Raw genomic sequence first — 26,375 nt, 5'->3', positions numbered from 1 at the left:
TGGAGCAATCGAAACGAACAGGATGAAAAGTCGGTATTTCTCTTTCAAGAGAAATGACATGATTTCAGTGGTAGATAAATTGCAGAAAGTTAAATAATGTCTACAGATACTCTATGATACCATATACTGAACAAACGATAAAATATTCTGCAGATATGGTTGATGAATATACGAAGGAAAGTTGAAGAGACATATTTGTTGTAACAATAAAATAGACAACCGCGTTTTTCAATCGTCTGCGATATGAAGAATATCAATTTCAAGAGATACACAATATGTGTACTCGTAGTGGAATATTAAAGATGTAGAACAGGAAATAAATTAAAAATGTAAGGGTTACATTGAGTATTAATATTTGCAAAGCATCTTTAAGTATTTCTTGTAGTACAGAGAAACCGTCAGTGTATACTATGTGAAACCTACCAACAAGATTCGTGTAACGATAAATCTACTGTCACCGGAATCGGACATTTACCCGATTCGAAGGGCGGCGACAATCGTGTCCACGGATCACCAGTCGCAGGTAAATCATCTGATTTTTCAACTGACAGCGATTCAATCGAATCGATTTCAATATACGTGAAAAACTAATAGAATCTGTTAGAACAAATTTGATATTCGATTCACGCGCCAGATGTAAGCATTATTTTGTAAACAATTTCATTCAATAAAAATCATGGCTATTAACAAAGAGATTTATAAATTTAAAGTTTTATAGTTTGTAATTTATTGAATCTTTTATAGACATTTATTTAACGAGCAATTTTTTCAAATGAAATTATTTTAAACGTGATTGTTAATAAAAGTAAATCCAATTAGCAATACTTCACAATAGCAGCGAAATAGAATGAGCTTGGACGATGATTTTTAACGCGCAGATTTTTGATTGATTGATTTGGTCTCTGTTTTTACACAAAAATAAATTGGCGCGCGTGTGTAACGAGCTGGAGAGAAGAAGAATTGCGAGCGCGCATGCGAGTATCAAGCGCTCTATGATGTGGCTCCATACATTCCACAAATAAACTCTGCAATTAACAAGGGAGCACAATGGGTGTAACATTTCGCTGAATGTAATTCCGTGTGCAACAACGAATAAGTACCCTAAATGATTAAAACAAAAAATAGCGTGAAAATTCGTGACGGTTCTGACTAGTGTTTCATTTTTCGAAAAACTTTTAATAAAACTCATCTTGTGCAGTTATTAAAAAAACTGAAATTAACAATATCGAAGCAGGGTTCGATAGTTTTTCAATAGTTTAGTGAAAAATTGAAAATAAAATCGTTTCTTTCACTCATAGTTTTTAATTGATATTGCTAAATATACGAATACGATATTGAAATCTCGTGAACCCAGATATATAGGATAGAATATTAAGAAGTATTGATTAGTCTTATTTTAAGCAATGTCCGTCTCATTTTAACCAAAATCGTAACGAAATCTATATTAACTACACGAATAATACATATATCCTACTGAGAATAGATAGTACTTTTTTTTTAAAATAGCGTGAAATATAGAATGACTGAGCATCTAGTTCATCACGTAAACCGCTTTGAACTATATCCTTTTTGTCTCTCGTCATTACTCGATCAATCGAACGCTCGTATAGGATCAACCAGAATTGATATACGACCACAATTACGTTGATGGATATGTATTAATTATGTACACGCATACGTACATGTGAATACGATTATAACTATTTACTATTTAATTCAATGCATCATTTACCTACGATTAGTATATTATTTAAGTATTACGTGTTATGTACAAGATAAAGGAGTTCATAAACCGGAAAATACTTTGATCCTAGCCGATCGAGATTTCAAATAGTAAATCAAGAGTAGTTTACAATGTTCCAGTGCATCCAGCCTACTCGTGTTGAGACGCACGCAAAATTTGCATGGAGCACTGCCCCCAAGGTAGACACTGTTTTCGATGAAGCAGCAGTGCTTGTGCTGGATTTACTGGACGGTCAGAAAACATACGTGTTTGTAGAGTACGCCAACAGAGCGGCCAATGAAATTGCAATATCAAATCTCCGTATATTTAAGAAAAGAAAAATTTTGACAAGAGACAAAACATCTATCTTCAAATATTTCATTCTCTTAACTTCAGGAGAATACAGAAACAAGCAATCTTTACTTATAATTAATATATCCATAAATTTTCTAATCATTCACGTTGATATTACTATTAATTTAGTAATCCTACATTCGGCACTATACATTCGTAGAACAACAATTAAGTACGGACTGCGAATGATAGTTATGTTAAATATTCCATACACGAGAAAATAGCTTGAGAGCATTATGACTACATAATAACGCGATGTGTAATAATTCCACCAACAATCCATGTACCTCGAGCACTAACACTGAATCTAAACAGCTAGACATGAATAAGCAGAATTTGATGTTCTGTGGAAGCATCTAATGAACCATACTATGGTCGAAACAATATAATTCAACTGAGACTAATACGTTATTTCATACATCAATGAGTTACATCAAGAGTAACACTACATTATGTATTGTTAGGTCAACAAGAATTATTATGAAAGCTTATATCATTTGTGAAATGTAATAAAAAAATAAATAACTTTCCTTACTCTTACTTTACTGTCACTGAACGTAATATAAATATGCATCGTGAGATATTGATGATATGAAAATCTTACTTTCTGTTTTCTCGTACCTGTGCTAAGGCTGATCGGAAGATCGATGCCGAAAAGTTCCACAAGATTGATCCCCTACAAAAAGAGCACACTTTTTTTTATAACGGATTTCCTTCCTACTAAGGTTTCTAACTTCAAAATGCACTTTCGCCCTTCATCGTGAAAGTTACAAGAAAATTTGATAGACGTGTTACTGAAATTACGAAGTTCGAAACCAAATCATCGTCAATGTCGAGCTACTTGTTCATAGCATAACGTGTAATATACTTCAGATTATAATGTATGTACCGTAAAATAGTAGGATACAAACTTTTATGTATTACCATTTTTATGGCAATTCAAACTTATTATAAAAATTCATGAAACGAAATTATGTGTGATTAATATATCGAGTGTGTTCGACATTTGACGATTCAATTCTGTATACCACTATTTATGATGATCGATGCTGAACAGAAATTACTTTTAATATTCAAGGAACAAAGAGGATTGCGACAATGCAGTGATATTAGTCAAACAAGAATGTGAGGAGATCTTAAAGATGACTCGAGGAAAGACGGAGAAACAATTTGAGGACATATTGGAGCTATACAATGAAGCTAAAGGGCAGGTATTTAAAGAGAAGTTATCAAAATTCCATATCGAATTATAACTAGTGTTCAAACAAGATATTCTTTAATCTTGCAACGAGCGTTATATATTTTTTTTTAATACCGGTTTCCTTTATTTTTCAAACTGCACGGGATATTCGAATTTTCCTTAGTCGCGCGGGCAGTTTGGAAAGTTCCGGACCCAATAGCGGTGCAACATGCACCGTAAACCGACTTCAAAGCACTTTTTTAATTGATATGCATTCAGTCCACTGTTGTAGCCACTGCACCTTTTTACAGGCAGCGCATCGTAAAAAGTGTGCTTTGAAACGTCACGTCGCCTTTTTGATACGCGAAATCGAAGTTGTCACCTTCCGCTTGCCTCTTGAATATGCAGTGTCTGTGTAAACCTCGAATTTTAAGTGGGTCGAATATACCCTACTGTACTCCTAAATCAAGTTTTTTTTGCCTCCTCTCTCTTAATGATGCTTCCTCAATATTGCGTTAAATTAATTGTCATTCATTTCATTTTTATTTACGATAAAAGTATCTCTTATAAAAGAAAATATTTATTTCTGTTCTTTATTTCACACTTTAAAATTATTAATTCCTAGCATAATAGTAATTTGCGTTTTCAACATCGTATCATGTACGCTAAGAGAAATAGAAGGTCAATTACGAAATAAATCTTCAAGTTGTTGGAAATATAATATTGACTGGTCAAATGTTCAGTAAAAATTGCATTACTCGTTAGTTGATTGCAGTTCACCTTTAAGGCGAGAATTTCGGGAAATTTCCGAACGTATTTTCTTTACCGTCGGAAGTATGTCAGGTGAATCTTTCGTAATTTCAGCAGGAAGTACGTCAGATCCAATAACCTTTATTTCTAACAAAGATAGAGGAAAGAAGACGGAAAAAAAGAAAATCACGTCCGACCGTCTATATTAACTAATACTTTCCTCAATAAAGCTTGTTCGTCTGCTACAGACAATTGAATTTGTTCTTCACTAGATAACTTTAATTCAAGATTCTTAATATTTCATGGACTTACGAATCGCGAAAGTTGGTGAAAACTTGAGGTAATCCTAGGCACCAGATTCGTTCAATACTTTTATTCCACTCGTAACGATTTTTAACATTCACGCTTGTTTTAATAAATTCACTGGTGAATATAACTTTTCGAGTTAAATTCTCGTTGTGAATTATCTCTCTACTGTTGACATTTGGAGAATCACATTATCGTGAACCGTGAATTTCTACTTCTCCAAAATAATTCATTCTCGTAAATAATTAATTCTCCTATATAAATAGAAAATACTCTTCACTGTACGATCGCATGTAGAGTATTTTCCTATTTATTATTATTATTATATTTTGCAATTTCTCTTCCACTTAGAAATTTTATTTCTTTTTTGCAACGATCTTATACTGCCAACGATTTCTGGCCAGCTCACGTAAACAGAAGTTAATACGCAGTTTTACGACTGTTCGTCCATTAAATGAATCTCAATTCGCCTCAATCTTATGAAACCGGAGCGATAGTACTTAAGCTACTAAAGCTATTTAACAGTGTAAACCGAAAGTTACTCTGGGATAGATAAACTGTTCATGGCTCGTTAACGAAAGTAATCGCATTAAAACATGGGACAGTAGTGCGAACTACTGTGTAAGTTGAATTTCTTCTCTTTAATTCAACGTATTTTCGAAGTAATTACAAGATATTAAAATTAAGCTGCAGGACTACAAGATCTCTTAGCAGCTTGTTTATAACAAGTTACAATTTGAGCGAATGTTTAAGATTTGAAATTCTATTCTTGAATATATGAACATTATATCTCGTATCATTATATTAAAAAATATTAATGATACGACAGTATCACGGTAGCAATAATAACGTACTTTTATTACTAGATGCCACGCTAAAAGTCGTACGTGGCACGGTTCAGTAACGGAAAATTTCATTGCGGGCTGTAATCTCTCATAGAGAAACGGTAAAACATGAGATTTGGTCAGCTACTGCAAACCCTTTCATATCGTTGCAATATTTCAAAGTAAAATTGAAACTAAACTGAAAAGTTACAAAATAAAAAACTGTCTGCCATTTATTTAACTTATTGATTTCGAACGTTCCCGGAATTACTGTTTGCTTTAACATCCCTTTTTTAAACTTGTAGCTGCTGTAATAAACTTCAACCTCACGTTTGAAACTAAATAATTCAAATGAAACAATGAATAATAATACAAAAATCATTGTTATATGAAACTCGATTTTTCTACGATACTTTCCTAACAATTTTCATTGAAATTCCCTTTGGGTAGGTACATCGATTACAGGAACAGATAGAAACGTATCAAGGTGCTGAACGAAAGTACGAAAACCGAACGTTCGAGCTGGCGAACCTACTTGAAACTTTAAAACGTTTCGACGTCGACGTCGGCTCTGTCTGTCAGCTAGTGGCGGAAGGTTTGTACTATCCGCCAATGTTAGATTCGTCTGTGTGTTAGTCGAATGTATCCGCTCTGTAACAGCTTTGAAGAACTTGACCGAACGGAAAAACTTATTCGAGGAGAGCATGAAGAATCTCAGGCATCTTGCATGGACCGTAAAAGACAGAAAGGATGAACCACAACTGGTTTTATTAAGGGAACAGAATTCCGTTTTGAGGGAAGTAGTAAAGAATCTAAAAAGAAAGGTAGGTACCTTTGCTACCTTATTGCAATAGAAACTCCAATGCCCACATTATTAGTTACTAATATGAATGCTAATTAAGATCATAACTAAATATATAAATACAATAACTTACTGTTTATAAAATACAAAATAATACAGACAATTTCTAACATTTCCTACCTAATAAAGATCTTCCTTCTTCGTATCCTATCTTAGAATCCTATTTTAGAAAGTATATAATTTCTCAATGAGAATTATTCTCTAATACGTTGTACGTAAAATAATCTTCAAAATTTGAAACTGACCATCAATATTGTTCTATTTTTTTCCATTGTAACAAAACAATAGTATTTCTTTTATCTATCCAACGAGATAAAAAAAAAACAGTATATAAAGTGTGACCGTTCCGCGTACTATGAATAAAGAAATGCTTTGACCGTTAAATGGTGCATGTATGTTGGAATAAAACAATTTCAACGGTTCGCTAAAGTTAATTATAGATTTGCACAAAGGATGCATTGTGCTTTGTACGTACGAGTTGTCCAAATTTCAAGCGTGTCAATATTTCTGCGTGGTGCTCTCGCCCAGCCGAAAACAATGCTAGGCTGTAATTTTTGCGAGGCTACTTTCATTATCTCACGCTTTTGTATGCGCCCCAGAACGCACAAGTATCCTAATAAAACGTTTATCGGTTTTACAATAACGTGGCACGCGGTAACAGTTTCAAATATTTAGGATCAAGTAACTACGATAAAACGGTTACTTATATTGCATGTAATTAACCCCTGAAAAACATGTAGTGGCAAAACTTAAATTATCGGGTTTAACCCATTGAAAAACAATGTTTCGTATAAAAACAGTTGCGAGTATTAGAAAACACAAATGAGAACAGTGTAAAACATGTATGAAAAAATCAGTATGAGCATTCCTCGCAATATTAGCGTTCTTTTAACAGTTTGACTACCAAATCAAATACTCTTTTTATTTAAAACAGTTTATATAATGATCATAATATTATACTTCATTAGTCTATATCTTGTAAACTATCTTTCGAAATATCAGCTAATATGTAGATCTAACTCATTGTATGTTGGCCGAATAAACACGACAATAAGTATGCAAGTACGTCGATAACAGCTTAGGGCGGTGTGTGTTTGCGATCAAAATGCAGTGTCGGTACATAGCCCATTGAAAACTTTGTGCTGCACCTGAATTTTGGTGATATAGCAGTCGAAGTACTAAAATCTGTAAAATTTATATAGAAAAATAATGTATTACGGACTTTTCTATCGATATGAAATCCTGTGGCCGTAAATTTTATGTCATTCGAATGCATAAAAATTGTATACTTGAAAAGAAACGTAATATTATGAACGGTAATATTGCGAATGCTCAACGAAGCTTATAGGTAAGTATGAATATTCAATTTACCTTCTATCTGGCCGCGAAACTTCTTAAACAAAGTTCCAGTCTTCATTAGAAATGATATAGCTCGAAATGGCTGAATGAGGCACGTAGTCGGGTTAAAAAATCACTCACAAACTGCACTACTATTGTAACACGTTCTTTCTTTAATACGCATTTGAGTTCCTTGCACATTTCCCGCAAACTTTGATAAAAAGTTACAGACATTCGGGCAAAAGAAGGACGAAATGCCTGAGAGAGAAAGCGAAGGACGACTGGCACAAACACTTCGCAGTATAGAAAAACGTACGGCGACTATAGACAATAATTTACCCAAGGTGATACTTGAAAGAAACATCGTCCCACTGGTAAACAATTTAGTAAATTCGTCGTGTTGTGAAACTACCACCGATCAGAGCACGAACAAATGTGAAAAGACACGCGAGAACGACGTAGAACAAGCACGATCTATACCTGGCGAGAACAAGAACGATAATCGATTTAAACGGATCAATATGGAGGACAGAGTAATCGATAAACGCGGGAGAGTGCTGTATATCGAATCACACTTCAGTGGTGCAGTGTATGAGGAATACCTGATTGAAATGTCCGTAAATCGCGAGATAAAGATTAAATATCCAGTGTCGTTGGACAAAAGCGAGAAAATGATTAACGTGGAATTCGTCGATAGTGAAACTGAGTATGAAAAATCGCCGGTCGATAGAATGTTGATTTTGTTTAAAAACGTGTACGCGGTCGTGAATGTGAAACAAACCGGAGTCCCGTGCAGCACGCAGACAACGAGAATTAAAACCAACAACAATTTCGCGCAAACTGCATTGACCGGAATGAAATCGTTTTCCCGTCTAAATGTCGGCGCTACGGTGAGTGAAAATATTTTTAAATTGTTATTTCTCGTACCATGGATTTCAAACTCCAGAGCTTTTATTAAAAATATTGCACATCCGTTGTTTATAAAAAGTGACAAAAACCGAGCGAATTCATTTTCGTATATTTTATTAGTTGTAAACGTTGTACGCGCTTTCGTTACACACGCAATTTATACTCAAAGGTCTCGTAACCTGTGTTATAAAAAGAACGCGGGAACCACAACACTGTTGTCTGTTTATATGCTTACGCTATATTTCGTACAATACTATTGAAAAACGTACATCGATTGTGTAAGAACAGCTGATACAAAATGTAAACTTTGTTTCCTTGGTTAAATATAGATGCTCAATAGCGAGAAACGTGCGATAGAAAGAAGTCTCCGTAATTTGGAACGAACCGTTCAGGCTTTAAAGTTCAACGCATTAAATCAGGCTCAGACCATGATCAGTAGAAACTCGTGTTTACTTAGCGATGGCGAGATAGTAAATTGTATCAAAGTGTTGTCTCAGTAACACTGTGCACGGCGATTCTTATAGTTTTACGAAGTGCATGAATCCCTAACATTACAACGACGTTCGTAGCTAATCTTTAAAACTAGATGCTGTCACTCTAATTGTAGTAATACTCTTGTCGTTCAATCGTACATAAAAAAATACCAATAGGAGTAATTGGCAAACATGTCCACGAGATTAGAAAAATGTTAACTGTCGTTATGTCTTATCGTTAAAAATGTTATGAGATGAGAATAGTTATACACGCACAGATGTACATTGCATACATACATACATACATACATAGTTAATGTACATAATCATATATATTTAGTTGTATTGAAAATTATCTACCGCGCTATTTTGAGTATGATTTAAATATTTTCATTTCGTCGAAGGTAAAAGTGCATTCTACTACATTCTCGTACGTGAATAAACTTCGTTTTAATCTCAAAAGCATAGTGACTCGTTTCATTTTTACATTTGCGTATGATCTCCTCTCGCAGTGTAAATGGAAAATATATTAAAAATGTGAAATGCAATTTGTGAAAAAATACATTTATGCATAAACCTTAAAAGGTAGATCAACTCCTTTTCATATAATTCCTTCGGTTGAAATATATAGAATTTTTACACGACGTTTCCTCTCGATTCAACACTCCGTATATCAAGGTTTAATTACAAAGACATAAAAAGATGCGTTACTCTAAGGTTCTCATTAAATAATTATGAAAATCTGATTTACGATACGCTAGCGTTTATAATTACATTCGCTTATTTTTGGCAAATAAAATAAATAGTTTCAGCATGCACTATGTATCTTAATCATTTAATTGTCGCGTTGAATCGCGAATCTCTTAAAAAGACAGTGTTAGTAACAGCTAGGTTTCGATTCTTACGTAAAATCTCTTTAAAAACACGACGAGTGAAAATGTCCAGGGAAGGGCGACATTACATTAAAACATGATAAAATATTTAAAGGAATGTCATTTTCATATTAATGCGCATGTTTCGGTAACCCTGCTCTTTCCCTTTCTCTTCGTTCCGCCTTCATCTTTGATTATCCGCTAATATTTATCAAAAAGATCCAAGATTGATTGCTAAATACTTATTTATACCTATACTACCCTCTTCGCGTCACTTATTTTTCGCATACGCAGTAAATTGTTCTAGAAATGGAAAAAAAAATGTTCGGCAGCTCTGAATTTATCCTTTCTGTCTCTTATGTCTATTTGAGAATGTTCGATTGTAATCCATGTGTTGAGCCTGGCACTAGGAATTCGCGTTCCTAGTAATACTTTGAACGACACGCTGTCCCCACCAGGCTTCCAGGTTGAATGGTTCAAAGTCTACAGACATAAGGAAATTGATTAAAATCAATCCATGTAACATAAAAATGAAAAAAAGAAACAGAACTAACCTTTCAGTTGTGGATTTGGTTCTCGTTCTTGATAATATGTCACGGATGCTCCATTCCTTGAATTGGAGGAATTGCTGTGCAGTTGATTGTGACACATATCTAACTCTCTGGATACTGTGTTCCATGCTATAATAAGAAACAACAGTTGGTGGTTTATAGATTTGAATTTAGTTAGGAGTGACGAACAGTGATAATGTCCGATACTTACAGTCATAAATGTATTTAATTAAGTCAAAATGTTGAGCTACTGTTTCCGATTGATGTCGTGATGGGATCGAGGACGGTCTCTTCCCATTCATCGTTGTTATTTGTGATCTTCCACTGTAAACAAAGTATTTGAAGATCGTCACAGACAGATATTTAAACCACGCAGTGCAAGTAATCACCATACTATGAGTGCCAGCTTCTACTGAACCGGCGTGCTACGTTTATTCTATTTTAAGATTTAACGATTTCGTGGTAATTAAAATAAACACAGTTACGAAATATGAAACAACACGAAATAGCACTTTCTATATTTAATAGAATATTCTAAGAAAATTTAGATATACCTATAAGAGCTTTAAGAACAAGAAAAAAACAAAACGAAAATATTTGTTGAAATTCATTGACACTTGCTATCACATGTGGATAGGATACAGTCTGTGCAGTGGACAAGAATGGACAACATTCCATTGTAACAGAAAATATAACCTTTCATTTCAAAGAATATCGTATTTCGTATCTACCAATACCAGTACAATGAAGCAACAGAATTATGTGCAGAATAAATGCACTAAAAATACTGAATTAATAATAATACAGGAATAATTAATATTAATCATTTTATACAATGTGTACAAGAGTCTATATCTGTCATAGAAGCCACGTATACATACATACGATGTATACCTAGGATTCGTTTCTCAGATATCTTTTCAACAACGTTTTCTTTCGACCGGCTGGAAAGAAATAAAACGTTGAAACATTTTTACGAAGCAGCTGAAACATACGAGCAACCTACGAAGCGTGGGATATGTCAGAAAAAATACGAAATAATTAATAATAGGAAGGCTAACTTTCGAGGAGAAAACGTCAATGGAAAAGATGGCGATTTCTGCATGACAATTGATGCAACGCTTTCTGGTTCCCGCCTGTTTCTTCCTCTATCCATTTAACGCTGTTGCTTCTGGAATTCTCACGGCGACGATACGATTGGCATTTAGCCAGGGGTGAGCGTGCGATTACTCAGGTGGAAAATGACCTCGCGCACCGTAGAAATTAGAAACGGGTTCGTGTAACCAAAGAGACGCGGGAATGAAAAGAAGTCAGACTCGTAGCGTAAATACCTCATTTTCTTTGTTCTGCGATCAACTGCTGCAAACGAAACTCGTGCGGGCTGCAGCCTTACTAGATTGATTACACAAATCACTATCTACGTGCAAATATGTAAATATTTTAATGAAAATAAACAGTCGAAAAGCTCTAACGAGAAAGAGCGTTTGTTTCTTGCAACAGCTGCAGGAAGCTTGCTTTCTCCGAGAACTGTCAACAATATGACGCGACTCACGCGACAGCCAGAACGTAAGACTCGAATGGTAATATAGGACAGAAACGACTACGGTCGTATGAATAGGACTTAGGACTCTAAATGGGGGATGCGTAGACCTGCGTGAAGCTTAACATCCAAAATGGCAGTCGACCAAGGTTGTTAATATTAATGATAAAGAAGACAGTTTTAGAAAAGCGACTTCATTAGCCTTCCGTATTTACGAGCTTTTCCTCCCTCGTCAATAAACCATATGATGAACTGCCTGCTATCAAGACAAAGAGAATGCGTGTATAGGTCGCTATAGTCGCCATTTGGATTTGTGACCTCACACAGCTCTTACTTTTTCATTATACGGTGTCCAGGTTAGAAAATCTTGCCAACGATAGTTCCAGTCACTACGTGTTAAAGAATTTCACTGCAAGGTGGAGCTGTGAAGGATATTAACTCTTACATTTGTTCTCCAATTGTATTCTGATTAAATTACAAAAACAATAATATTGTAATTTATAGAATATTTTTTGTATGTATTTTATGAGGCCAAGATTTTATTATGAACTGCAGTAATTTTTATGTAGACGTCATCTATTGATTTATCTAATCATTTCAATGATAATTTTCAAGTTATTTTTAGTTTATCTAATCTTGCAATACTTGCGCAATTAATTAATTAAAATCATGATGATTCCTACTTAGTTACGCAGAATATTTTCTGTTTGAAATTCGCTTAGAATTAAAGTTGAAATACATTATGATATTAAATCTGCATGCAATTTCAAAACGTCTCAATGTAATTGCAAGTCTAATTTTTCTCCATATACACAACGATTAAATAATTATCATATTAAAAATAATTTTTAATTTGATAAATATTTACCTGAAAGTAGGTGTTTCTTTCTGCAGGAACTTTCGCCTGTATTTGAATTATCCATGGAATTATTAAAGTATTGAAATACCTTAATAGAAATTCTTAAAAACCAATTAGACACAGTAGATATGTATATTCTTTCTATTTGAAAACCGAAAAGAATTTTTTAATAAAGATTTATACGTAGCAAGAAACATAAAAATAAGGAAAATATACGATATGATGAATCTATAGTTTGGCAGAGAAGACAAAATTTTTATACAGAAGCTGTAGGCACTGATCTTCTCCGTACTTTATCTTCCAGCTTGCTTGAAATTTTTGTGGTAGGAACGATTTCCAATTACTATAATAGTAAATAGATAAAATTTGAAAATTGGAAGCCTTCTGTATGCAAAACACCATCGAGGATATGAGAAAATTGATCGTTTTTTATTTTAATCGTGACGCCTGTGAAAGGATAATGTTCGGCTGGTAGTGTGGTTCGATCGACGAAGAAAAGGACGAGATTTATTATTTACAAGGTGCACATTTTCATCCATAACATAATTTTACTCACGCAATAAAAACTTTTACATAATAACGTCGTATCCCGTAGTAATAGTTTTAGTTAGGTATATCGATCATGCAATGATACGACTTTCTCTCTGCGTTTATACTCATTTACGTAACAATGTATATCATATTCGCCACCATTTAACGATGGTTCTGCTTTGAGTTTTGAGTGCATTATATCTTCTGCCTCCCGTTTTGTATGTTGCCATAATTTTCTTTTCTTTTTGTTTCTTGATTACAAGCAACTGCAACTGTTCACAGGCCATACAAGTTTACTATAAATTGTACGGCTCACAGCGATCAACCTTAATATTATAGAAGTCGTGATCCGTCGTGAACGCACTGCGACCAACGGGCACGCACACTTTCTTTCGCGTTTCTTTCAAAATTCGCTATCTGTATTTGTACAAAGATAATTTATAAAACTCTTTAATTTTGTAAACAATTCTTCGTATATTTCCTTCATAACGTCAGTTTTAACGGACTGGAAGGAAGGAAAAGTAATAATTGATTTATACATGCAATGAATCCTCAACTTCACTTGTAGCACTCATTAGGTATTTCAATAAAAAATATACTATGCTTGTTGAAAACAGTACGGTTTATGTCTTTAGTTCGGATTTGAAAATTTCGTTCATTCCAGCAAATAGAAATTAATAGTAAAATATAATTACAATCTTCTAATATTTGGGTTACAGTATCAGTCGAACAACTCCTGTTGCTCGATTATATTGAAGTTCCACTGCATCATGATATCACTCCTTGCAAGGAAGCATTTTTACATATGCATGTATATATATACTTGTAAATATTTAAAAGAAATACAGGAAAATCATATCTTTTGTTTCTTACTTTAAAATACAATTAACATATTACAATAGTATTTGAACCTAGATCAGTGGAAGCAACGAATAATAATTTTAATTATTGATTACTGGATGGTGCATGAAGTATATGATCGAAAAAAGAATGAAGAAACGGTGCGAAAGTGCACGCGCAGGCTGTAACCGCGAGCGTTTGAACTTTTACTTATTTGTACGTAAAATTATTCCTCATTATACTGATGCATATCTAGACTTTTGTTCCGTTACGAACGATATTTAGAATATTATTTCAATGAGCAAGTAACTAGGAGAGTCCTGTTTTTATTTACTTCCTTTTTCTTATCTCTTGCCCGACCCTCTCGTTTTTCCTTTCTAGTATATTTTTTTTTATTTTTTAAACCCCCTTTTAGCTAAACGACGTGAGCGCGAGTACACGCTAACATTCCGTCAATACGTCCATTTTCTTAGCAGTCAGCGCAAGCAAGTCTCCGATTCTAACGCATGTAATGCGATTGTGTGGTATAATTAATTGGTAACACGCACGTATACACGCACTTTCACATTTTCTCCCTCACATTCTCTCTCGCTTTCGTATTAGTTCATTTACTACACTTTTTCATTCTCCCTTTTCTTTCATTTCGATTTGTCTTATTTACAATGTATCTCATCATCTCGAATCGCGCTCGCTGTATGCCAGTGAATGCCCTCTTTTATGAATAGTAAGAGAGTATCTGCTGCTGTAGAACACAGTACTGAGGAAGATTAATTTAATTTTATTTATTAAATTAATTTAATTGCATTTAGTCTACGTAATATCAATAGTTAATAAAAATGTAGACAATTTTATAGAGTATCTCTGTTCTAATTAAATAATATGCTGTTGTAATTAAATTCTATTAATATGAAACTTAAAACAATAAATTCACAATATTTGGAAATTAATCGAATGAATGGTGGTTGTTGTCCAATGAAGATGCTAGACAAAAATCAATATACGAATTATAAATAAGATTAGAATTCAAAGTGATCATGTTTACGGTATAAAAAAGTCTCTGTTTGTTCTTAGTTATAAAAATATTTAGACTGACAATGAGGTTACACAAACTGTGTAACAAGGAAGTTACATTTCGATGACGATCATTGCTGTCCTGCTACAACTGATAAAAAAAACGTACAAAAATTAAATAATTTTTGTCGATTTCTGCTTAATCTTGTATTCTTCGAATTCGCGATGGATCGTATAAATGATTTCGTACAACGGACACTTCTCTGTGGCATTCGGTGAGCGTCGAGGTAGCCTGGAGTTTCTCTTTTCGTCGATAGAACCTCATATGTATCGCGCAATGTATTTGCCAATAGTTAGGGTAACTCTTTTTTTTTATTATACGCACGCGCTCCCCAATAGCAGTTCGTTGAAGGGGGTGGGAGTGGCTTTTCTACAGCGAACGATCGTCTTCCTCAGAAACGATCAATGATAATTGAGCTGATATTTGTATACGTTGTCGTCGACCATGCATTTTATTCGGATATTACAAAAAACGGTATTTTTAATAGCGCAGAGCTAATCGTGAACGAGGGGCGTGCCGTAATCTGCCCGTATTTCTCTTCGCATCCCCTGTAATTTTTCTAGTCTTAAAAAGTACCACTAATCAATGTCCGTATTCGTTTTTAATGTACAGAATTATTAATAATCGAACGGTGCAAAACGAGATTGTTTTTAAACGAGAAAGGATTGATCAATCGGGCAGATATCGAGGCACCCGCGTGATCGATATTCTTTAAGGATCTACGAGATCTCGGCTCGATATTACGCCCGTTTCCGCACCATATGTATTTTAATTCTTCATCGCGTTTTCGTTAATTGTTCAGGAACAGGAACCTCCGCGATAAAATACAGACCACGGAGATAAGTACTCACAACGCACGCACACTTACTCAGTTAATGTACACGCGGGCATTCGTACACACTCGCGGACGATTCACGTACACACCCGATCGAGTCAAACACCCTCACTCAAATTCTATTAAGTCTACTCTATCGTTTGTTAATTTATATCCGCAACGTCGCGTCGTGTACGCCTGTTGTGCAAAATGCAACACGGTTCGTTCTCGCGCGTCATTATCATTCGTCTCCTTTCGATTCGCCGCGCAATTTTTGTTTCCGTAGAATCGGCGCGTTACAGCCGTATTTTATTCGGTCATCTTTCCTCTTCCGGGTAGTATAGGTAAACGTACGGGTATACCTATATCTACTGAGTGCTCTGGTATATGTGTATATATATATATATATATATATATCCGCAACGTCGCGTCGTGTACGCCTGTTGTGCAGGATCGTATCGAGTATATATATATATATGTATGTATTTATATAATTTATAATTAATTATATGTATATGTATAATAGTTCAGAGATGGTAATCGCCCAATCTACGGGGTACGTTTCTCGTCTGTGTCTTCTTGTTTTCATTGTCCGTATGCGTCTCCGTCGCGTCGTCTGCGTTCGTCTACATTGTCTCCCTTATGATTAACGATCGTAGAATACGTTTCTACAACATAACGCGTTTAGTATCTGTATGTGTTATTAAATACATTTTAGAATTTGGTACTCTCCTCGAGACAGTTCGTCGCGCGATACTTCGTCGTACTTTCGTTCCTCTTCCCTCGGTCCTCCGACTGATTAAGTTCCCCACAGGATTTTCGCGCGTTCCTCCGCCTTCGATTATTCCGCGTCTACCTGCATCCAACGCTGGGACAATGCTCCTTGCGTTCGATCGTCAAAGACGCTTCGCGCAGCTCCCGCAACCAAGCAACTCGATTACGCGATTATTTTTCTTCTCATATATGTGTGTATACATGTGTGTGTGTATGTATGTCTGTGCGTGTGTGTGTAAGGAGTTTACGACTCGCTTCGCTCTCGATGGGCTCTCGAAGTTTTCAAGCGGTTTGCGAACGTACCGTGCCAAGTTCCCGGGAAAATACTGGGCCGAATGAAATTGCGAGCTTGCGGCAATACGAAGCGGGGCATGCTTTCTCGTTGATCGGGCTTCAAAACAAAAGTGCACCACTGTTCTCGCAGGGAGTACGCTAGTCTCTCGCGTGTTTACGCCAGCTAATATCGTTCGAGGTTTCTAGGTGCCGTTTCCGTTTGGAAAACTTAGTATTTCCACTTGGGAAACAGTTTCGTCGAATCATCAATATCGAATCTTGCGTATCATATAATTTTTGCATTTGCATTGTTTCAAAAGAATTTCGTGCGAATAGAGTAAACGTGCTTCGACCTTTTTCGCTCCGTGCTATGTTAATATTTTTCTTAGGGCAAACGTGTAACCGTCACGCTATACACACGTGACGGTGGATCGTAAGAAATTCATTTGCTTAAGTATGCAAGCTATTTTCTCGGCACCGCTGAGGCAGTTCCATTAAGATTCTGGAAATGATTCACATTGGAAACCTCGAACAATTTAAACTGGCGAGGGAAGCCAGTTTAAAAGTACCGAAAATCTCGTGGTATGAAAAAAAAAAAAGAGGCTTAATTAAAGCATAATTTTTCTAAAGGTATCAGATTCTAGTGTGCACAGTAATGTAGCATTCTCACGGTTAATGTATCAGTTAAAAATGAAATTTAATTCATTAATCAAATGTTACACAGTCGCTGGTTAATTCGTCGGAGTCTGTTTCAATATAGGCGGCGTTAGAACAAAATAATTATAATATCAAGTTTCGTTTAGAACTGCGGGTTGAACAAGGGGTTATCCTTCCGATTCAATTCTCACAAATCGTCTCCTATTTCGAAATACTTCTGAATAAAAGGTCTGGCGCCTAAATCATCTCATATATATATATATATATTTGTGTTGGAGTGTGTAGTCAGACACGGCCAATGGCATATAGTTGCAACCCGGCGGTGTTAATTTTATTTTGAGCAGGATGATACAAATCGTTTTTTTTTTTTCTTTCTTTCTTTCTTGTTCGACTACGAAACCTAAGGGAACGGATACAGGTTACAAAACACGTTGAACACGTTTATATCCGTTCGAAGATGTACATTGCTATTTATCGAGTTGATTGAAGTTTGTTCGTCGCGGTCTCGCGAGATCATTGAGCTTGCGCGCGTTCCGTCCCGTGCTTCGCGCCGACGTCGACGCGAACGGCAAAGCGGTGTGCAACAAATCGCGGGATCGTTCGCCGTGAAATCGAACTGGGTGCAACGAAAATACAACGGGAGTAACGTTGCTCCGAGTATTCTCCTTTTAGAACAAAGATCGATCGTCGAACCGAAAAAGGATCTCGGGGGCGTTGAACACCTCGTTCAGACAAATTTTCCAATTCCTTGTCGCTTAGTTACGTGTATTTCGTTATCTCCTCTTTATTATTATTATTATTTGTTTGTTTGTTTTTTTTATCGCCACGATTGACTAAAACGTATATTGCAATATGAAGTTGGCAGTTTTCGTTACAACGCGATTTGAACTCACATGGTCTTGTCGTGTACACGCCTGTTGGGCTCGTTCTCCCGTTTGCTCTATTCGCGATACCGTTAACTGTACATCGACGAAGACGACCACGGGGGGCGACATCGGATTCCGTCAGGTCCGCGCACGTACGAACTTATATTTTGGTCGGCCTATCATAGAAAATACTTCACGCGCTCGATAGGAACATGTTCTTCACTCTCGTAACATACTCTATGCCGTTTCACTCTCTTTGTGCTGAGGTATCGCGTGGAGACGATGTTGGTTCGAAACGAAAATGCATGGACATCCGAGCGCTTAACCAATCGAGAAGCTTCGTTTTGAGCAAAATTACACGTTTCTCGAATGTCGCCTTCGTAACGATGTTGGCCGGTGCCTGGTGCGAGCTGTTTAGAATCGAGACGTTCATTTCGTTCTACGGATACTTTGAACTCGTGCACGGTCGTCTTCTATTAAAGACGGCCGTGACTCGTGTCATTTCCATCCCGTCCGCCCGCACTGCGACGGGCTTCTCGTTTCGCGAAATTGCGACGCGGATTCGAATGCCGTGGACGCGTGGTCGTCTTTCGTTCTCGCGCATACTTCTCGATCGATTTGTCGACTTTGGAAAATACTCTCGCTCGCTGCGCATCGATCACTCCCTCCCTACGTTCCCCTCGATACTCCTTAAATATTCTTCCTCTCTCTCTCTCTCTCTCTTTCTCTCTTTCTCTCACACTAATTTAACAACATTTTTCACACTCACTACCGAACGAACGAACGTATTCATTTCGGTCCCCCGACGTGCTTCCAGTCTACTTTTTTTTCCCCTATAATTTAAAAGTGATTTACCTAAATATGTGCGAACAGTCACATTCTCGTGTGCACTACATTTGCGTATATATATTTATATATATATAGTATGTATATATATATGTATATATTATTTCGCAGTAGGTACTGTTATTTTTTTTTCTCGTTTTAACGAATACAATCGCTCTGTATAAAACTCGTATTTACAAGATGATCGATTTGTATAGTATTTAATAGGTTTCTCTTTCTCTCTGTTCTCTATTTTTTTTTTTCATTATTTTTTGTTTCTTTCTTTAATGCTCCGGTTTCATCCCGTTTATTATTTATCCTCGTTCAAATATCGGCGCGCGCGCGCGCGTCGACGACGCCCGCCGGTAATAATTGATTGAACGATATCGTTTCATTCCGGTAATATAATACGCGGTAATTAATTTATATCTATATTTATACATATACGTGAGTGACCGCCGACAACGCGAATCATTTGTCACCGTCCCGTTTCGTCTTTCATCCTGCCAGAGGACAAAGAGATCGTCGTAAATATCTTTTTTTCCATTCTTAAAACGTTTATATATATAATATATATAATAGTATCAATAATAATTCATAATAATAATAATCATAATAGCAATAATAATTAATAATAATAATTGACCGTGGTCGGTTCGGAGGAACTGGCGCGCGATTTTCAAGGCACGTACTAACACGTGCGTCGATTTGTTCGAACGGTGACGTTATACCGCGGAATTTTTAATAATCTTGTTCATTCCGTTAACTTTTCAATTAGGCATCGCGCAGTCGAAGAGCAGAATCGCCAGGAACGTTTCAAGCGTCGTCGAGTCGACGTTTCGCGTGCCAGTCGTCGCAAGTGAATCAGACGGTGAAGGAAACGTTCCTCGGGTGAACTTTCGAAAATATAAATATATGCGTAGGTATAATGTACGTGTAAAATTTACACTGTGAATGTCGTACGCACGAGTTTTGACTCGCCCTATACGCGGGTGGGGGGGAGGTGGGGGGGGCTCCTCCTATACTTGCCGCTTGGAACGTATTTTGCCGCGTTTCCGTTCTTCGACCGCGCGTTCACTCTCCGTACCGAATAAACCTATGTGGTGTTACATATTAGCACGTAATATCGTTTCATGCTGAGATAGAGACAGGAAATGTTCGAGCGTATATATGTACATGATTTTACCGTAGACTAGTCCTTCGATCATGCCTCTCTATATATATATTACAGTTTCCCTCGTCGTCGTTCCGGCATGCACATGTGGTGAAATCGTCTAATTGTCCGTTCGTCGCGATAGAAATAAATGAAACGATCATCGAAAGAGAAAAATGTGCCCCGTCTTTGTTCTATCAGTATAATTCGCTTCTAGCTTAGCCTAACTACCTATTATACATAGTTTGCTAGCTACGGAAGAGCTCCTCACCCTCGACACCACCCCCGTGTACTTTAGACGCGCGCCAGTTTCTCGTGCAACACGCGACACACACGGCTCGTAGATTCAACGTAAACAATAGGCACACGTACATAACGTACATACGTACAAACACGTGGGTATGCATGAATGCATACGCAATACGCGATATACGTATGAATAAATGCATGTAGACACTATAGAATATATCACAACGATAAAACTCTAGTCCCTTTCCCTCGCTCTGTTCCTCCTTTTCCCGCTATAATAGAGACTCCAAGTAGATAACGGATATACAATTATATATAAACTGCGTAGTAATGCTTCCGGTGGGGCGGACGTGGAAGTATCGTCGATATTACTTACAATTACATCGTAATACGTGCAGAACGAAGAGACGGACGAGGGCTAACGAATGATTAATTCGCGACCGGTGACACCGCGCCGACCGAATCGATTGCCCCTTTTTTCCTTTTCGTCTCCCGAGTGCGTGCAGCGTCTCCCTTTCCTCTGACTTACTTCCTTCCTTCCTCGCGAACGACCTAAATTGAACGCTGCTCCATTCACGGTTACTCTATCTTTGACTCGAAATAATAAGCGCGCTACTGTAACGCGTCGATAACAACGGCGCGGCGGGGTTAATTAAGGGGCATTCGTTATCCTATCGAGTCACGGACGGGCGCGGCGCGGTGTGCGACGGGACGCGACTAAACATGGACTACCCTCGGCCACTTCTTCCATATATTCGCGGAGGATGGCGACCAAGGAGATCCTCGAGCAAGATTACCTACTTTTATAAAGAATTCTCGTAGAGTACCGAGGCAAGAAGCTCCTTATTAAATGCACAATGAGCAAGAGCGTCTGGCAAACGGACTGTTTGGCGATTGTAGAGAGGAGCGACGGAGAGCGCTCCAGAAGATGAGGGAAGGGTGAAGACGAAAAACGAACCCGGAGAGAATCAACGAGAGGAGCCGAGACGAAGAGCAGGGAAAAGAGAGTGAGAGAGATGGGAGAGTAGATGTAGAGTACGGAGGGTGGGTTGGGCGTTGTCAGCTGGTCGATATCCTGAATGGCAAGCTTCCACGACCCAGTCTGCAACCAGCAACCACGCTGGAAGAGACCAGGGGGAGGGGGGGCGAGAGAAAGAGAGACAACGATATCGAAAGAGAGAGGGACAGCGGCGGAGAATGGATCTCGGGGCAGGAAAGAGAGAATGCGAGACGCGCGTACGTTGGTATGCGTGTATTCTCGGCGGGAATCAAGAAGATTCCGGTCGACGTGTGAGTGAATCTGGCGCTCGCGGGTGTGGCGTGCTCGCGCACGCGACTGTACGTATGAACGCGCATTCCCGCACACAGAGAGAAGGTCGGATAGGAAAAACGCGGGCAGGTAGACAGGCAGGTAGGCGGCAGGCAGTACGGAGTTTCCAAAAGACGAAAGTAGAACGGCATACAATTGACGTTAATTAACTCAGCAAAAACGCACCGACGGAACAGCTGCCGGGGAAAAACGAAGGGCCTCTCCATGGAAGGACCGCGCCTCGGTTGTGTACGTGTGTTCGACTCGGCGGTAAAACTAATCTGCGCGCGAGGATAAATGTGATCACAGCTCGCTTTCTCGCGTACACTTTACGCGCCGCGCGAAACATCGCTGTTCTTGTGATCTCGTCTGTTCTTTTAACTCGATAGGATGTCGCAATAGGAAAGAAGAGCGCTCGCTTTATGTTCACGGTTAAGGGATTACTCGTCATACAGTGATGTATAATACAACTAACGAGAACTGTTAGAAGAAAGACGGCTCGAAGCGGTTTTTCTTTCTCCACCTTCCTTCTTGACGTTCACAGTTTGCTCTTTCGCGTCGCATCTCTCTACTGTTCTCCGTTATGCTTTCTTCGGCGAAGACGTTTTTCTTTTTTTGATCGTTTCTCGCGTGCCACTAAACGGAGAAGACGGCTGTTTGATTTCGTTTGATCACGGTGCGCTTCTTTCGGTGTTAACGTGAAACAACGAGGAGGAATAAAAGCTGAAAAGCGCGGCTCGGGGCTCGCGTCCAATTTTCGAAACCGGCTATCTCCTTGGCTCGCCGTCCACCGCCTCGCGCTTCGGATTTGGAATGAACTCTTACGTCCGAATCTAATGCATACGTCCCGGGAGTGTCTCTACGTAAACATTTCTCGCGGCTACGTAGTGGTGGTACGAGCTAAAAAGTTACTTCCCGATTGAGCGACGTACACGAACACGTACAGGGTCGCGCGTCGCGACGATTCCACGGAAGTTACACGATTCCGAGGGAGGATCGCGCTGATAGAAGTGACGGAAATACAAAAGTCGCTTCGTCCGACGAGTTTCTATAAATGGTAAAAAAGTGGTATAAAATGAAACGGACACACATAACGTTCGTGGCAATAAAAAAGATGTTCGAGAAAACAGCTCTACCTCGAAATGATGCGACTCACGTCGAAACAGTTGTTCGCCCCGCGCGCCTCCGATCGGGCGCGCCCACGGCCCGCGCCGCGGATGCTGAAGGATTCTCCTCGCGATCGATCCTCCTCGCTAGGCTCGGGAGAACCGGACCGCGGAGGATCGATCGTGCGGTGTGGTCTCATCGCGAGGGACGCCTCGCGTGTAGTCGACGCACGGATAATCGTGTACGTGTGTCTGCACGTAATTGTCCTAATATATGCATGTGCGTCACACACACACGCACGCTCGCACGCATATAGTCGGACGCGGTCTCGCACATGTACCAGACTCACGCGATTATTCGTTCGAACACACACTTAAACACTCGAGCGCCATTCGAACAGCGATCATTGAATTCTCGATCGACTCGACTCGTTCTTAGAATTTCTCGTTTTCCGTCGGCCTCGTCTCAATTCGTCGGCCTCAAGCTTGGTATCAGCGTTCTTCCTTATATTTAATTAATTTTACTATGTATATATATATATATATATTTATATATATGTATATAGATGTATGTATATAATAGTGGCTAAATTGACAAGTGTTTATATCGAAGGTATTCTCGTCTTCCTTTTTTTTTTTTTTTAAAGATCTAGGTACCTAAACTGGCAATGTTTAAGGTATGCACGTCCGTGGATTCTCCGTTAGCTTGAATATCCTTACTTCTTTTGTATCGTTTTTTCGTTTATTAATTTCTTTATTTTGTTCTCTAACAACGTTCGTCTGTTCTTCACTAATGTTCGCGCGTATCAAACACGGGGACGAGAGTCGGCGAAGGGTCGCGTTGAATCGAGGAACACGTCTCAACGTTGGGTCTGTGCGTCACGCAGTGAGTAATAACAGCATGGGTTTAGCGAGCGGTCTGACCATCGATTGTCTCCGTCTACTGCTCGAAAGAAGCGCGGCTCCTCCTTATCCCCGTGACACTTCCCGTTTCACATTTAACCCAGCAACTTCGATCGTTGACTCGTTCCCTCCGTACCATTCGCTTCCATTTATCTTCCGTTCGTCGATGCAACGAGCCTACGTCATCTCGCCTATCAATCACTGCATCATCCCGAGTTAATCACAGCATTATTTTAGTGCGTCCCACACCGGCGGGACATCGATCCTCGATCAATCTTCTTAGTCCCATTTGCGAACTGGCCTCACCCCCCTTTATCAGTACTTTGTCTGTCTTTAAACGCACGTTCCGTCGCGTTCTCTTCGCTTATTTCGCCTCCTCGAGGAGCACCAGATCGTCCGCCACAACGTCGCTGATGTGCAAATAGATGATCCAGTACATGAGGTTGAAACAGACGAAACATACAGGGAACACGATGCGGGAATATTTGTCGATATCCGACGGCGTCATACCTGGCAAGAGAGAACAATCTATGCGTTACACTGCATCGGTGAATTATCTATATAAATTCGAGTTTGTTAACAACAGGTGTAGATGTATTTTTATGTTTATTACATTGCTGCCTTATTTCTTACCGGAGGGCATTTCTACCATTGACACTGGAGGAAAGAGTGCTTGAATTCGATTAAACATTATAATTACCTAATATTTATCATGTATTATAAATCGCGCATCCTTCGAGTCGATTTCTTTATATTTTTTATGATTCACACGTACTAAGCTTGAAGCTTTAGTTAACCCTTTCATTGCGGCGCGACTTCGGAGTAGTCCATCCATAGGGACGCCCGTCGTATATATCGATGGACTCCGAAGGGCGTATATATACGCCCGTCGTATATATCGATAGACTCCGAAGGGCGTATATATACGCCCGTCGTAGTGAAAGGGTTAGAAGAAAAAAATTCTTATTACTACTTATGATGATTCAATTTACGATTCAAAGAAAGTGTAAGAATATGGAGTTAAAGAAGATGAAGGATATTTGGTCGTACCGTAAAGTTTGCTGATATCCTTGCCAGGGTGAATGAGATGTTGCGGCGCTGGCGCTGCTTCCTCGTCGGCCCGACCGTTTATGGTGTTCTCGAGCGTCCCACCTTTGCTGTGTGCCTTCGGGTCGTGCACCTTGAACCGCACCTCCTGGACAACACGGGACCACTTACAAGAGACACGGCAGTTCGGCATGGGGTGTCCCTTCTCGAGGAGAACCCCTTACTCCGATAAACTGGCATGCGACACCGAGGGTAGACGATAAACGCGCATTTTTTTAATATAACTTCGACACCCAACTATCCCATAAATTTTAGTCCTCGAGCCTAACGGACTCACCTGATGTTTAAGTATTTGTAGAAATACTTCGTATTTAACATTCTCATTCGGAACGGATCGGAGTTTCGAGGCGCAGTAAAGTTCGACGACCGAGATTAGACGTTACAAGGCTGTTTTCAGGTTAATGCGCGCGTCATGGCCGCGTTTAATCACGTTTGAAAGTCGGAAACCGGGAGGAAGACACCGGGCAACGACGCCCGTGCTTTTATCTACGTGTCATTTTCATTAAAGCGTCTCTGTCGCACGCTCTCTCCTCGCAACGGCATACCCCCCCCCTGAAACCGTAAAGCGGGCCGATGAAATGAGCCGTGCGACGTAGGGAGTTCACGTTTATGCCGCGGACACCGTGTACACCGTGTCAAAGAAGAAGTAATTAATCCAGTTCGGAATTAATTAAAACGCCTTATACTGGAGAGATTTTACGCGCGACGCTGCGCGCCGTCCATCGGTCGACGCCGCCTTTCTTCTGTCCACCCGTCCGTCTCGAATCTCCCCCCTCGCCCCGTTTAATATTTTTCGTTCCCGTTTCACAATCCTCGAGATTAAAAGAAAATTTATAGTGCATCGCGTATTCGCGCACGGAGCGCGCCGCCGCGCCGCGCGACGCGACCGAATGGGAATTCATTTCGCAGAACCTTTTAGCTTTTGACCTTTCGTTCGGTTCGTTTTTTGAATGAAAAAAAAATTTTTTTTTCGTCGGGAAATGGGGAGAATCGAACGGTGAATCCCTTGCGCGACATCACGAACAACTTGATGTAACAGAAACGAGTCTACTACGTCAACCGCGAAATTCGTGAAGAAGTAGTGAGAGATGAAGGTAAATCGCTGATAAAAAGCTTGATGAGTGAAAACGGTATGATGGATCCAATGTGAATGTGATCGATAATGTTCTACTGCGGGTAGAAACACTTCGTTTTCGAGCTAGGATGTATTGGCTATACAGTCAATCCCAAAAGTTTATGTACCTTAGAAAAACGAATTTCCTATAACCAAAAATAAATCAGATGACGGAGGAACAATGATTTTGTATAAAAAGAGTTTATTTGTTAACGTTCAGTTGGTTTTTAAACAATAAAGA

At 38.7% G+C, this 26,375-nt stretch overlaps 3 protein-coding genes across 16 annotated transcripts in view; 1 reads left to right on the top strand and 2 right to left on the bottom strand.

Moving 5' to 3' along the window:
• The window catches only part of LOC108629557 (uncharacterized), an 18,910-nt gene extending 10,164 nt beyond the window's left edge, over positions 1-8,746 (top strand). The window contains exons 3-7 of the mRNA XM_018032310.2: positions 3,156-3,288; positions 5,588-5,732; positions 5,798-5,961; positions 7,562-8,368; positions 8,639-8,746. Of these exons, the coding sequence (XP_017887799.2) occupies positions 3,156-3,288; positions 5,588-5,732; positions 5,798-5,961; positions 7,562-8,368; positions 8,639-8,746 (1,357 nt within the window). The remainder of the gene's footprint in view (positions 1-3,155; positions 3,289-5,587; positions 5,733-5,797; positions 5,962-7,561; positions 8,369-8,638) is intronic.
• LOC108629558 (MAPK regulated corepressor interacting protein 2) lies at positions 8,271-11,702 on the bottom strand. 4 transcript variants are annotated; one of them, XM_026817408.1, is made up of 6 exons: positions 11,474-11,702; positions 11,204-11,388; positions 11,024-11,086; positions 10,354-10,466; positions 10,146-10,271; positions 8,271-10,074 (listed from the first exon to the last, which is right to left on the bottom strand). In XM_026817408.1, exons 2-6 carry the CDS (start codon positions 11,296-11,298, stop codon positions 9,998-10,000), a joined length of 474 nt encoding a protein of 157 aa, XP_026673209.1. In that variant the 5' UTR covers positions 11,299-11,388; positions 11,474-11,702; the 3' UTR covers positions 8,271-9,997. The 4 variants fall into 4 exon arrangements, with proteins under 4 accessions (XP_026673209.1, XP_026673210.1, XP_026673211.1 ...); XM_026817409.1 differs by lacking the exon at positions 11,024-11,086 and having other exon boundaries at positions 11,474-11,701; XM_026817410.1 differs by lacking the exon at positions 11,204-11,388 and having other exon boundaries at positions 11,474-11,701.
• An 11,915-nt stretch (positions 11,703-23,617) lies between these two features.
• Positions 23,618-26,375, bottom strand: part of Rdl (Resistant to dieldrin) — a 79,011-nt gene continuing 76,253 nt past the window's right edge. For 4 of the 11 annotated variants that reach the window (XM_026817417.1, XM_018032315.2, XM_026817418.1 and 1 more), the window contains exons 9-10: positions 24,964-25,105; positions 24,278-24,423 (exon numbers count right to left, since the gene is read on the bottom strand). In XM_026817417.1, coding sequence (XP_026673218.1) covers positions 24,278-24,423; positions 24,964-25,105 — 288 coding nt within the window. Of the gene's footprint in view, positions 24,424-24,963; positions 25,127-26,375 lie in introns of all 11 variants that reach the window. The other 7 variants (XM_026817414.1, XM_026817412.1, XM_026817413.1 and 4 more) reach the window with 4 other exon arrangements.

The sequence above is a fragment of the Ceratina calcarata genome, unplaced genomic scaffold, assembly GCF_001652005.2.
Source record: "Ceratina calcarata isolate Rehan_Ccalc_2016 unplaced genomic scaffold, ASM165200v1 scaffold576.2, whole genome shotgun sequence".
Classification (NCBI taxonomy): Eukaryota; Metazoa; Arthropoda; class Insecta; order Hymenoptera; family Apidae; genus Ceratina; species Ceratina calcarata.
Note: the sequence above shows the minus strand (reverse complement) of the source record. Positions and strands in the feature narration are given on the sequence as shown.

What these genes read in the sequence shown, in the direction of transcription:
- LOC108629558 (XM_026817408.1), bottom strand. Translation starts at nt 11,298, where the DNA reads ATGGATAGAGGAAGAAACAGGCGGGAACCAGAAAGCGTTGCATCAATT. An exon ending in TTGACGTTTTCTCCTCGAAA is followed by an intron (nt 11,087 to 11,203) that starts GTTAGCCTTCCT and finishes ATTTCTTTCCAG; the next exon opens with CCGGTCGAAAGAAAACGTTG. An exon ending in ATCCTAGGTATACATCGTAT is followed by an intron (nt 10,467 to 11,023) that starts GTATGTATACGT and finishes CTTTGTTTACAG; the next exon opens with TGGAAGATCACAAATAACAA.